At 32.4% G+C, this 15329-nt stretch overlaps 1 protein-coding gene across 1 annotated transcript in view; it reads right to left on the bottom strand.

Annotated features, from left to right (window-relative positions):
* Nucleotides 1-14894, bottom strand: part of LOC134697643 (cytosolic phospholipase A2-like) — a 204509-nt gene extending 189615 nt beyond the window's left edge. The window contains exon 1 of the mRNA XM_063559926.1: nt 14861-14894. Coding sequence (XP_063415996.1) covers nt 14861-14877 — 17 coding nt within the window. The 5' untranslated portion in view covers nt 14878-14894. The remainder of the gene's footprint in view (nt 1-14860) is intronic.
* Between the last annotated feature and the right edge of the window lie 435 nt (nt 14895-15329).

Raw genomic sequence — 15329 nt, 5'->3', positions numbered from 1 at the left:
ACCAGTCGTTGTTTGTTTTTGGTAATGGCTCGATCTTTCTACCTTCAAGGTAAATTTGCCCTTATAATGCCAAGTTGTTTTCGGATAAACTACATATGAGTTCCAAGGGATAAGTTCTGGATTTTAAATTTCAACGAAAAATGTCACAAAGGAAGCGTAAAAATGCATAACGTCCTGGCCTGCAATTGCATATTCTTATGCGTTTACTTTTCTGCATTGGCTAGAGGTATAGGGGGAGGGTTGATATCTCACAAACATGTTTAACCCCGCCGCATTTTTGCGCCTGTCCCAAGTCAGGAGCCTCTGGCCTTTTTTAGTCTTGTATTATTTTAATTTGGAAATTAATATGACGTTCATTATCACTGAACTAGTATATATTTGTTTAGAGGCCAGTTGTAGGACGCCTCCGGGTGCGGTTATTTTTCACTACATTGAAGACCTGTTGGTGACCTTCTGCTGTTGTTTTTTCTATGGTCGGGTTGTTGTCTCTTTGCCACATTCCACATTTCCATTTTCAACTGTATTGCAATCCTGTTTCGACGGTCGGTGTTTGTCAGTTGGTAAAAAACGAAAATTGACATGTACAGTCTAACATATGTTTATGATATATGCAAACATGATATACCCATTAGAAAAGAAAATATAAACCAGAGGTTCTAAAGAGCCTGTGTCGTTCACCATGTGAATACCAAACAAAGGACACTGATGGATTCATGACAAAATTGTGTTTTGGTGATGGTCATGTGTTTGAAGATCTTACTTTACTGAACATTCTTGCTGCTTACAATTATCTCTATCTATAATGAACTTGGTCCAGTAGTTACAATGGAAAATTTATGAAAATTGTTTAAAATTGACTATAAAAGACAATCACTCCTTAGGAGTTCAATTGTCCATTATGGTCATGTTGAGTTATTTTTAGGTAATTTGCTATACATTATTGCTGTTTTCCATCTTTAATAATATTCAAGATAATAACCAAAAACAGTAAAATTACCAATTCAGGCGCACAAATCTATCAACGGGTTGTCCAATTCATCTGAAAATTTCAGGGCAGATAGATATTGCCCTGATAAAAAATTTTTTCAATGTCAGATTTGCTCTAAATGCTTTGGTTTTTGAAATATGAGCAAAAAACTGCATTGTATTCCTATGTTCTATTTTAGCCATGGCGGCCATTTTGGTTGGTTGGCCGGGTCACCGGACACATTTTTTAAACTAAATACTTAAATGATGATTATGGCTAAGTTTAATTTAATTTGGCCCAGCAGTCTCAGAGGAGAAGATTTTTGTAAAAGATTACTAAGATTTACGAAAAATGGTCAAACATTTACTATAAAGAGCAATAACTCCTGAAGGGGTCAACTGAGCATTTTGGTCATGTTGACTTATTTAATAATCTTACTTTGCTGAACATATTTGCTGTTACAGTTTATCTCTATCTATAATAATATTTAAGATAATAACCAAAAACAGCAAAAATTTCTTAAAATTACAAAATCAGGGGCAGCAACCTAACAACGGGTTGTTTAATTCATGTGAAAATTTCAGGGCAGATAGATCTTGACCTGATAAACACTTTAAACCCATGTCAGATATGCTCTTTCTGCTTTAATTTTTGAGATAAAAGCTAAAATCTGCATTTTACCCCTATGTTCTATTTTTAGCCATGGCGGCCATCTTATATGGTTGACAGGGTCACCGGACTCATTTTTTAAACGAATAACCCTAATGATGATTGTGGCCAAGTTTGGATTAATTTAGCCCAGTAGTTTCAGAGAAGAAGATTTTTCTTGTTTACTCATTTGTAAATCTTACTTTGCTGAACATTATTGTTCTATTTTTAACCATGGCGGCCATCTTGGTTTGTAGGCCAGGTCCCTGGTTTTTACACTAGATACCCTAATGATGATTGTGGCCAAGTTTGGTTTAATTTGGTCCAGTAGTTTTAGAGGAGAAGATATTTGTAAATGAATACTAAGATTTACGAAAAAGGTTAAAAATTTACTATGAAGGACTCCTTGAGGGGTCAACTGACCATTTTGGTCGTGTTGACTTATTTGTAAATCTTACTTTGTTGAACATTATTGCAGTTTACAGTTTATCTCTATAGTATTCAATAGAATAACCAAAAACACAAAAAAATCCTTAAAATTACCAATTCAGGGGCAGCAACCAAACAACCGGTTGTCCGATATATCTGAAAATTTAAGGGCAGTTAGATCTTGACCTGATCAACAATTTTACTACCTGTAAGATTTTGAGTTATGCGCCAAAAACTGCATTTTACCCCTATGTTCTATTTTTATCCATGGCGGCCATCTTAGTTGGTTAACCGGGTCACCAGACTCATTTTTTAAACGAGAAACCCTAATGGCCCAGTAGTTTCAGAGAAGATTTTTGTAAAAGATTACTAAGATTTACGAAAAATGGTTAAACATTGACTTTAAAGGGCAATATCTCCTAGAGGGGTCAACTGACCATTTCGGTCATGTTATCTCATTTGTAAATCTTACTTTGTTGTACATTATTGCTGTTTACAGTTTATCTCTATCTATAATTATATTCAAGATAATAAACCAAAACAGTAAAATTTCCATAAAATTACCAATTCAGGGGCATCAACCCAACAACGGGTTGTCCGATTTATTTGAAAATTTCGGGGCAGATAGATCTTGACCTGTTGAACAATTTAAGCACCTATCAGATGTGCTCTGAATACTTTGATTTTTAAGTTATAATCCAAAAATCGCATTTTACCTCTATGTTCTATGTTTAGCCATGGTGGACATCTTGGTTGGTTGACCGGGTCACCGGACACATCTTTTAAACTAAATACCCCAGTGATGAATGTGGCCAAGTTTGGTAAAATTTAGCCTGGTAGTTTCAGAGGAGAAGATTTTTTGTAAAAGTTAACGACGACGGACGACGGACACCAAGTGATGGGAAAAGATCAAATGGACCTTTGAAAATTTCAGGGCAGATAGATCTTTACCTGATAAACACTTTTACCCATGTCAAATATGCTCTAACTGCTTTGGTTTTTGAGATAAAAGCCAAAAACTGCATTTTATCCCTACGTTCATTTTTTAGCCATGGCGGCCATCTTGATTGGTAGGCCGGGTCACTGGACATATTTGTTTAACTAGATACCCTAATGATGATTGTGGCCAAGTTTGGTTTAATTTGGTCCAGTAGTTTAAGAGGAGAAGATGTTTGTAAATGATTACTAAGATTTACGAAAAATGGTTAAAAATTTACTATAAAGGGCAATAACTCCTTAAGCGGTCAACTGACCATTTTGGTCATGTTGACTTATTTGTAAATCTTACTTTGTTGAACATTATTGCAGTTTACAGTTTATCTCTATCTATAATATTATTCAAGAAAATAACCAAAAACAGCAAAAAATCCTTAAAATTACCAATTCAGGGGCAGAAACCTAACAACGGGTTGTCCGATTCATCTGAAAATTTAAGGGCAGATAGATCTTGACCTGATAACCAATATAACCCCATGTCAGATTTGCTTTAAATACTTTTTTTTTTTTTAAAGCTAAAAACTGCATTTTACCCCTATGTTCTATTTTTAGCCATGGCAGCCATCTTGGTTGGTAGGCCAGGTCACTGGACACAGCTTTTAAACTAGATACCCATATGATGATTGTGGCCAAGTTTGGTTAAATTTGGTCAAGTAGTTTCAGAGAAGAAGATTTTTGTAAAAGTTAACGACGACGGTCTACGACAGACGACAGACGACGGACCACGGACGCCAATGTAAAATGGTTTGGTGCTTTAAACTATCATAGGATAATTTGTTTGGTGTTTAACGACAACAATACAATACATTACAATACAAATAGTTTATTTGCGTCTCACCATTAATATTTCAATACATAACATTATGTACACGAATACATGTACATACAATAGAATAAAATATTAATGCCATTCTTAAAAGAACTATGTCGAGAGACGGGATTAAAAAAAATATATAATATGTATATTTTGAAGACTAATAATAATAAATATCACTGTACAGCTAGATTAAACAATGTCCTTAAAATATTTATATTTACAGTTAAGACAAGATGTTTAACGATATAAAAAACGATATCTTCTATTAAAATAAATTAGCAGATTTTGACACTTTAGATAATAATACTATCACAGTCACTGGCTAGAACAATTAAGGCAGCAACCATTTGATTTTCGGGGGGAGGGGGGGGGGGAGAACTGGAAACAAACTTTTTTTCCAAAAAAAAACATAGACAATTTTTCCAGATTAGAAAATTTTTAAAAAGTTTGAGTGTTCTGTTATAAAAGGTTCATTTCGTAGATCATCGCACAAAAACAGACACTCTAACAAGATTTTTTTCTTCAGTTTCAACAATGTTTTTATATGTTTCGCAAGTTTGTTGTTGCAACGGTAGCCTCTCAAATCGTCCAGTCTTTATGCGGATCGGTGCAGCACCACACCGAGACTGCGCGTAAGCTCTTTTATGCGACGGAACTATAACTTTGTTCATGTATTCCTCGGTGTGTAATGACGTTTTAAAAGTTCTATATATGTCCCCAACTTATTACCACCGTTACCATTCCTTTGAGATACAGTTTTATTGAGATTGTTTGACAATTCATCGTACAATTGAGATAAAAGTTTGTCATACAGTACATTCTTAACCAAGGCTTTATCCACATTTTCGGCGTTAAACAGGATCATCATGTCTGCTGATAAAATTATTGACGGACTCTATAGCTCCAGTTTTTACATTTACGTGCGTTTAAACAACAAACCTCTGACCACTTGAAAATTTTGTAGTAAAGCATATTACGGTCCATGTTTTGTAAAGCCTATACACCACTGGTTACTGACACTGTTCAATTGCTTTATATTAGCTGGTATCCATTCTGAGTTACCGATTATCGCCGTGTTTGGCGAATCGCTTTATTCTGAATCGCGTTTACACAGGAAAAGTTTTTATCTCCCCGTACTGCGGCTCAATAGCTGATAGTGCTCCAAACTGTTGAATCGTATAGTTTGGAAATTGTGCGAAACAGAAAACCTCCAAACGCATTATGTTTCGAAATTAAAAGCTCTGTTGGCGGCAGCTGCAACATGTTTTAGCCATGATCTGGTAGTTCAAATGTTCTGTTAATACGAGTTCAAGATATGTATACTTATTGTCTGTTTGCAAAGTTATATTTCCACATTTAAAATTTGATGATGCAGATCTTGGTAAAGAATTCGGACGGCAATGTAAGACATTTGACTTGTTTCAATTCACTGTCATTTTATTGTTGACGCACCAAATATTCATTGAATGCAATAACGTTTTACATTTCGCTTTCAGAAATGGCAAATAACACTAGGTCGTCAGCATATAATAAAACCGAGAACTGCTAAATTTAAAGCTGTTAAATGTGTCGCAATGTCATTAATGTAAAAATTGACGATGTAATGGTCACAATAAACAGCCCTGTTTTAGGCCACTCACAACTCACATTAAACCAGTCTGTTTTGCAGCCATTTATCCTCACACAAGTTTTATACAAGGACTGAATAGCGTTCAACTTATATATATTCCTTGAATACCAAAACTTTGAAGTTTACGAAATAAAATGGTACGATCATTACAATTATATATTTTGCGGAAGTCTATTAATGCCACAAATGTTGATAATCGGTTACACTTTCTGGTTTCTATAATCAATGTGAGCGATGTAACATGATCAATAGTGATCCGTCCTTTCCTGAAACCGTTATGAAAATCACATAAAATGTTATTCTTGGATTCCCAAGAATAATGACCTAGTATTCAGTCTATCATTTAACACATGACAGTACAGCTTATAACATACAGGAACCAGGAATAGGGTGTATAATTCCTTTAGCCCAAATCTCTGGAACTATTCCTGTGAAAAAAAACATTTGTTGAACAGTTTATGCAATAACGGTATCACGGTGACAATTTTGAAAAATTCAGCTGGTATTTCATCCAAACCGACTGCTTCGTTCAAGCTGCGGACTGCTCGCTGCACATCAATACTTATTTCATTATTTAGTTCACTTTATCCAGTACATTTGATATCAGGTTTGTGAATACATTGCGATTTTATTAAAGTTTCCGGTGTATTACTGTCATCGTTTGCATTTAATAAATCATAAAACGCATTTTTCCATTCTAAAGAACACTGGCTTTATCATTCGTGATTTCTCCATTCTGTAATTGTACTTCCATCGGAATAAGTTAATGCCGCTATTGTCCAACGCCGATTCTGCCGATTTCTTTCCAGTTCATCAACTCTAAATACTTTATTTTTCAAAAAGTGTCGTTTTGTCTTTTGTGCTTCTTTTGTCAAAGTTTTTTTTCCATAATGAATTCACTTCTAAACTCGCGTTTTCTCGACGTAGTCTTACATTTAAGCATGTCTTTATCCGCTTCACAGACTTTTATTTCAAAGCACAGTAAGACGATCAGACCACCAAGGTTTCTTTGTGCGCCTCTTTGTATATCTTTGTAAAAGCTCTTCGGAGCTTATGTTTGTAATTGCTTGCTTATACCGACTCTAAATAAAGCTTTATGTCTATTGCTTTGTCCGTGAACTTTTTACTCTTTCAACTTCTTTTCGGGAACCACGTAAAAGGATAAATATATAATATGAATCTTTATTTTTCTCAACTGTTGAAGCATATGATAAAAAGATCATAACATGTCATTTTTCATATCGCATGTATTATCAGCCCTCGGTCAATATCAGCCCTCCAGCCATGCGGCTCGCGGGCAGATATTGAACCTAGGGCTGATAATACATGCGATATGAAAAATGCCATGTAATAATCTGATATTATTAAATTAATATAACAAATTATCAATCAGAAATAACAAATTGTCAATTTGATATAACAAATTGTCAATTTGATATAACAAATTGTCAATTTGATATAACAAATTGTCAATTTTTCTACCAATAGTATGATTTAATTAGAATATTAAGATTGATTGAAACATTGCGAAACCCAAATTTGCGCATATATGTCATTGAAGGCTTATTTAAAACTTTCTTAACAGGTTTAATGTTTCTGAAACCCTCTCCCTCCCCTTTTATCTATTATTTGAAGCAGTTTGGGGAACTAGTTGAACGTTCTCTATTCAGTACATGGGACCTGGTGTCGAACGATTATAATAAAAAAAGGATCAATTTATATTGACGTTACGCTCGATTGCCTGGTGACGTTTTCTGATTTCATGTACCTCTGACCAATACTCGGCTTAAAATAAGAAAAATACCGAGAATATCAAATGTTTTGTTGTGTTAAAATGTTCGGAGCACTTAAAACATTATTTTACGGTGGCATGTTAGTTTTTATTAACTTTTGTCAATAAGCTTTCAAAAAACAAACGAAACAAATCATAGTGAAAATTTCGGGATCTTTTGAAGTTTTACCGATTTTTTATTTTTTTAATTTTTCTTCTGTAATAGAGGACTCCGTCCCCATATAGGTGTAATACCACCAAATCATGGTACGTCACATCCGGTTGCATACGAAAGTAGGTTAAAAAAATATTCCCTTGAATTTGACCGTTGTAGGTAATTAATCCTACATTTTATTGCAGTAAAACTATTTCTGTGTCATAAACATATGTCTTGGGTATTTCAAAACACCATTATTTTTTATTTGTGATTTCTATAGAAAATTTTGTAATCTTGAGGTTACATGGTGACTAAACCTTGTACACAGATAAAATAAGGGGAGAAATTTGATTGGTTAACTTCCAATGATGGTTATTTGCTTATATGCAATGAAATGTTATGTGAAACTTTTTCTATAGAACTGGACAGGATAAAACTTCACTCATGCCAAGTATTTCTTTATTTGAAACAAAGATAAATTCTGCACATTTTTTTGAAAAGTGCATATTTAACAAAGACTAATAGGGGAAAATTAATGGTGGTATTACACCTATAAGAAGTTTTTAATAGAAAGACAGAAAAAGTGAATTGGGTCGAATTTTGCGCTTAAAGTTGTGAGAGTTAAATGTCTTTTACGTCTTTGTATAGATATTTTATTTTGCTCTTTAGATTCCTTTAATTGTCCCCTATCAATATAAACTAGTGTTTTGAAAAGTCAATTACTTTGAAACTGAGAAGCGAACTCCCTTAACAAAGCGAAGTACTTCCACTAATCCCAAACAAGTGTAGTGTTACGTAGTATTAGAGGTTTCTCAACATCTAACGAACGAACGAAAATCGCCCTAACTTGCCGTAACGAGAAAAGAGGAAGCAGTAATTTATCTCATAATATTGGATTTTTGGCTGTGCTCTTCTTCCCTTTGAAACGCTTTTACATGTAAAATATGCATGCTTTATTTTTAAAAAACATTTTGAATCGAATACATATTATATTTATTTTATATTATATAATATATAATATACAGTTTACGGTTCAATCAACACAGTTGAAAGTACTATTAATCTATAAATTTAAGCGAAGAATATATAATATTTAACCAAAGGACTGTAAACGTACAAGACATTTTAATAAACATTATGACAACATCACTATTTAGTATATGTGAAAAAGGTAAATATATTTATATGGATGGAAAGGGTTAGGAATCTTTTTGAATCTTAGCTAGAAGTTGATTAGTGGTAAAAATTCTTTCGTGGACAAAAGGTAAAATAAATCTAGGAGTGAACGTCTTTCGATTTAAATTTGAAAAGAAAACACCCCAATAAGTTCCGGAAAAACTTCTTTGCTCCAACCACTAAAATTCAAAATGACCTTTTCTTATTGATATATTGTTATAAATTGGCAGACTTAACAAGAAAATACAAGGAAAATATTGAAATACATATTTAAACTTATATATTGTGTTTTTTTTTTTGTTATCATGGTCTTTCTACAAGAACATACAAAACTCTAGTTCTAACGATAGATCGAGTGCACCAATAAATTTCTTTAACTGATTCCAAATAAATATTAGAAATAAAGAAGCTATGTTACGACATATATATCCAAGATACTCTCCGACACGAAAAAACGAAACTGATAGTAACTGAAACCTATTTGACCCATATAGGAGGGACGTGTGGGTATATGAAATATATTAAAGTTGTGTTATCTCAATCACTTATCAATCCGTTTCCAAACTTTAATTTCGCAATGAAATGAATGGAATAATTGCCACTGAACGTTAAACACCAAACAATCAATTAACCAATTGCAAGCTAGATGTGTTGATTTTTTTAATCAAGGACATTATATAAAAAAGTTCTTTTTTGAATGGATAAGGGAGATAAATCGAACGCATATATACGACATGTCAACAAACGGAACTCAACGTAAGAAAACAAAACAGTCAACAAGTCGATAAACTTGAAACTGTTTAATAAATACAGGTAGCCGTTGTGAGATATAAATAAAGATAAAAAATTTACTTTATTCAAATAATTTATATATGGTGAGAGGTATAGATATATTACGGAAGCGTATTAGGGACATACAAAAAAATAAAATTGGCAGCAAATAATTTGTTTAAAATCGAAATTTCGACATTTCAAGTCTCAAAATTTTGACTTCAACTTGAAATTTTAACTTTTCTGATATTGAAATTTTGACTTTCTAAAATCTTGAAAATTCAACTTTTTAAAAACTCGAAATTTCGACTTCTTTTAAACTCAAAATGTCGACTTCTTTTAAACTCAAAATTTCGACTTTTTTTTTAACTTAAAGTTTCTCAGTATTTATACGTTTGCGATTATCACATTGACAGTCATAACAGCGAGGTGGAAAGCCGTTATTCTGACACACCTATATTAATACGACATACTTTTATTCAACAGTTTAATATATAAAGACAAGGATTGATAGTTGTGTTATAAGAATGCAAACTTCCAAAACTAGAAAACTGAGCAGCTCATTGGTCGTTCTGAATATTTTTGGCCATTGTTTAAATAAGGCAAAGTCAGTGACCTGATATTGGGATACTAAACAGGCCTTTTAAACTGTGATGCTAAATGTCCTCAAATCTGACGATACTATGGCAGTGTCGTGGTAACTAAAACATGGAATATGGGGGGGGATTCTGTCAACATGCATTTTCTTTCATTTTTTCTACATAAATAAGGTAGTTTGTTTTCTCGTTTGAATTCTTTTACATTGTCTTATCGGGGCCTTTTATAGCTGACTATGCGGTATGGGATTTGCTCATTGTTAAAGGCCGTACGGTGACCTATAGTTGTTAATGTTTGTGTCATTTTGGTCTTTTGTGGATAGTTGTCTCATTGGCAATCATATTATCACATCTTCTTTTTTATATGTTCTTTACGAATGATTACTTCAATATTAAATGAGAATCCATATCTTAATTTAAGAACAAAACCAATTTCTGAATATAAATGTGTGGATGACGCTTTAATAATTTGCGTCCATGTCTACTCCTTCTAAAATTGAAATAACTGTGTTTGCATACTAACATTAAAGTTTTAAAAGTACTTAGAAAAAGTTAAAATTTTGAGATTTTAACAGTCGAAATTTTGAGATCAAAGTCGAAATTTCGATTAAAATTAAAAGTCGAAATTTCGAGTTTGAAATAAATCGAAAATTCGGGTTTAAAAAAGTCGAAATTTTGAGTTTAAAATAAGTTAAAATTTCGACTTTAAAATAAGTAGTCGAGTTTTAAAAAAGTCGAAATTTTGAGTTTTAAAAAAGTCGAAATTTTGAGTTAAAAATAAGTTGAAATTTCGAGTTTGAAACAAGTCGAAATGTCGAGTTTTAAAAAAGTCGAAATTTGGAGTTTGAAATAAGTTGAAATATCGAGATTTAAATAAGTCGAAATTTTGAGTTTCAAATAAGTCGAAATTTCGAGTTTAAAGTGGAAATTTCGACTTTTTATAAGTCGAAATTTCGAGTTTCAAAAAAGTCAAAATTTTGACTTTTCAAAAAGTCGAAATTGCAAGATTTTAGAAAGTCAAAATTTCAAGTTTAAGTAAAAATTTCGGGATTTGAAAAGTCAAAGTTTCAAGTTAAAGTCAAAATTTCGAGATTTGAAAAGTCAACATTTCGACTTTGAACAAAAAGTTCACTGCCAATTTCATTTTTTCTATGTCCCTAATACGCTTTCGTAATATATAGATCGATAATGATTGCAGGTACATGTACATTTGTACAAGTTTAAATAATAACTAGAACACACCCGTGATATTGCGGGTCCGTTACTGAATTAAAGTATATACATTGTAACTATGCGCAAGCCTTATTTTAGTATAAGTATTGAATACACCGTTTGGTAGTGCGCCTGTCAGATGCGGAACGTACAGATAAGGTAATAGGTAAAAGGTGAATATACTATTGGTATCGGTATCGGACTCGACCCGGAACTTCTTAATTATTGGCAATATTAATTACGTGGAAAACAAAAAGGCCAGGAGTGGTGTAATTTTTAATCTACACCTTTGTACTATATTAGTTATATATAAAGTTGAATTCTTTGATGACGGCTGACAAATTGGACCTCGTCTTTTTAGTATTATAGATATGTATAAAGGTGGATGTTAATAATTTATGGTGGGAGTTTTGTTTTCTCGTTTGCTTTTTCCCCGACAAATGAGTCTGTAAAAAATGGGGGCCCCTTAGTTGCTTCCCTGGGCAACTAAGGGTTGATTTAACAGGTGTCTATTCGAAATAACATAAAACATGTGGTGCACCCTGTTAAATAACCCACTACGCGCGTTATTCATTGTGCACCAAATATTTTATGTTATTTCTTCATAGACAGAAAAAGTATTACAGTCATTCCTGAAAGAGACAACTATCCACAATTCATTAAATGACGTAGATAAAAATATTCACGCGTCAACGTACGGCCTTCAACGAATCGAAATAAATCTATTTCAGACCCTAATGGCAAGAAGGAAAGTGAAAAAAAAGATTAACTTCCAAATTACATGTAGCACTTAAATAAAATTCCGCGAAATTAACGCAATTTCAGTATAGCGGGTTTTAATATCAGTCCCATTGTTGTCTTAAGAAAGTAGCAACAACGGTCGTTTCTAAGGGCTTGCTTTCCGACTGTCACATCCAATTTTCCCGAAACATGTATACCGAAGGCGTGCTAGAGCTTAGTTAAAGTTAGCATTCGGTATAATCACTTGGCTATTTAAGAAAGGTTGCAGTTGGAATGCAAGTTCTTGGAAAGCTTTATCAGCAACACTAGCAGGGGGGATTTATTAGGTGGCGGTATGTACAGTCGTCCGTAACGTCAAAAAGTCCGCCAAATCAATCGGCTAAAAGATTGACGTTTAAAGTATGTTCTTCAAATTGTCATATTTTTATTATAATTAAATTTTAAAATTTGTAGGTTATTTTACCAATGTAATTTCTTTACGACATACACACATTATAAAAAATAGCTTTTTATTGCTATTCCTTTATCCTGTCTGTTCTATAAAAAAATAGCCGTCTTTTTTGTTCGCCAAAAAAATCGATTTTTCCTATAAACTTGACGTTTGCGTATCCAAAAACAGAAAAGAACGGTTATACATTGTATTTTTTAAAGAAACCGGGAAACCTGTTTCAAATTTCTACACAATTTTGAAGCCATCATTTTTTAAATTATTATACATCAATTTTAGTGACCACCAGCCATGTCAATTTGTATCTGGTTTCAACTGCGTTTCTACTTCAAAACAATGAAGTTTAGCTTCTTTGCATTGTACCTGTTTCAAAAGTACTCTAAAATACTGATTTTATCAAAGATATGAATGAAAAGTTGTGGTTTTTCACAACTCCATACGACACCTGTATTTTAAAGTAAATAAAACCCCTTTTGATCCCCTACACAAATTGACGGTGACATTGTTTTCTTTTTTCAACATACGTCATGTAACGTTAAAAACAAACTATGTGTCAGGGTTATGTAAAAATTTACACATTGGAAAAGTGAAACAACAAACAAAGATATTTTTTTTGCGTCTCGTGAAATTCTGACAAATCGGACAAATTAGTGTTAGCCTATGGATTCATGGATGGACAAAAACACAAAAAATATAAATAGAAAATGCATTAGGGGCCAGCTGAAGGACGCCTCCGGGTGCGGGAATTTCTCGCTAAATTGAAGACCTGTTGGTGACCTAGCTTCTGCTGGTTTTTTTTTCTACGGTCGGGTTGTTGTCTCTTTGACACATTCCCCATTTCCATTCTCAATTTTATTGCAAAGAAAATTTCTGGAGGAAAAACATACTAAAAAAGGAAATGAAAGTCATTTAATTATATTTATATTTTATAAGTTAAAACCTTGCTTATATTATTATATCTTTAGTAAGTAAGCTACAATGATAAGTGCAAAAACTAGCTTATTATTAAAGTCAAAAGATGCGATCTTAAAAAAATGAATTTATTTGGCAAATTCTTGTCAAATTTAATCATCATTGAACATTTATATTAAAGTAAAATGCACAAGATTTGTGTCACCAATTTCATTACATTTCTGAGATAAATATCCAATTATTTTTAGGCAGCAACCATTTGATTTTCTGGGGGGGGGGCTATGGTTTTTTTTCTGGACAATTTTTTTTTACGCCTACGGCGAAAAACAATCTATTATTTTTTTTTCGCGACAAGTCGAAAACAATTTTTTTCTTTCAATTTTAGCATTACATATAGTGGCATCTGAGGGTGAAACCAACAATTTTTTTTTTCTCAGAATCAAAAACAAATTATTTTTTTCTCCAAAAACTGGAAACAAACTTTTTTTTCCAAAAAAAAAACAGTATTTTACTGTTGAACCTATAAGAAACAGTTACATAGGCTTCAGTTTAAAGGCTCTCTTACTTTGAAGAAAATTATTGGGACTCTTGGTCCCACTTTATAGAATATAAAGTATAAATGATCAGTACTATTATTCTATTTATTTTCAGAAAGATTATTCAAATGCTATAAAATATGTTTTATTGCATTAAATACTATCAGAAGTGTTTTAAAAAATTATTACTAGGTTTGATCCCATATACAATTATAAATATTACAAAGAATATTTTATCAGCCAGTCGAATTTATATCAATATAGCTAGGTTTCTATTTTTATATATGTAGGTGCCATTATCCACATTTCTGAATTATTTTTTTTTTGCTTATATTTTGTCTTTTAATTATTACATTTAGTCCTTCTCTGAAAAAATAGGAAAGTATAATATTATCTTCTTTATATTATTATAACATAGTTGTAATTCGAGTTTCGTTTATTCTCATTCTATTTTTTGTAAAGTAAACTCCTTTTTATGCTTTTTGCTGGATTTTTATATTTGACTGGTGATATTAAAGGGAAATAACCACTTGCACAAATCGGCATAAAAACCACCGCTTCGTATTGAAAATAACTTGGCGTTTGGGTATCCAACATTCTATTGACGAGATATTTATATCGAGTGTTTGTCTTAATGAGATGCTTCATTAAATTTAAATTCAGCCCATCATTTTTAGTTTCCTCGTAAATATTTAGATTTTTCGACCAGGAGACTTGACAATTTTCACCCAACCTCCAAGTTTGAAGATAAAATAAAGAATAAAAGTGTAAGTTTTGACGAGTGAAAACTATGTATATTCAAGATTAGTTGGATCAATAAGTTTTTATTACGACAATAGTATTAAGTGAGTAAAAATGAGGTTTGTCTCGTCCGTTTTTTTACTGAATTTTCACGGTCACGTGACTCTATTGTTGCTGATAAACTTGGGGTCAAACCGTGACCTGCTTTCCAAATGTGTATTGATTAGATGTTATCTCCCACGAGCATAATGGCTGTGAAAAAGTGTAAAGTCAGATATTATTATTGTTTTTGAAATTATGTTTATACTCTACCTTTTCTTCTCTGTCATACTGAAATATCTCTGCGTTATCTGAAATAGACAATTGTATCATTGTTAGTCAGAAAAGAGACAAAAGACAATGAACCTATTAAATAAAACCACACTACAAGACTAGTTTCATACACCATTATTAAATTAAATTATAACTTATACCATAAAGCTAAATAACCGTAGCTTTTATGGTTCCTGTGATATGTTTTGGACAATTTGAGGACCATGATAGATCTAGACTGCTACGGTTCTGGTTCTAAATTTAAACAAAAATAAATGATAAGAACCTTTGAAATCATCTTACGGTTTTTATATATATTCATAACTCTTTCGCTATGCTCTTTTTTGGATTTCAAAGAACGTATTACTAATCTATCATGTATTACTGATAAATTACTTAAAACATTTACACATTACGTTTCCTAGATATATATAAAGGCAACAGTAGTATACCGCTGTTCAAAACTCAT

Source organism: Mytilus trossulus, chromosome 14, assembly GCF_036588685.1.
Source record: "Mytilus trossulus isolate FHL-02 chromosome 14, PNRI_Mtr1.1.1.hap1, whole genome shotgun sequence".
Taxonomy (NCBI): Eukaryota; Metazoa; Mollusca; class Bivalvia; order Mytilida; family Mytilidae; genus Mytilus; species Mytilus trossulus.
Note: the sequence above shows the minus strand (reverse complement) of the source record. Positions and strands in the feature narration are given on the sequence as shown.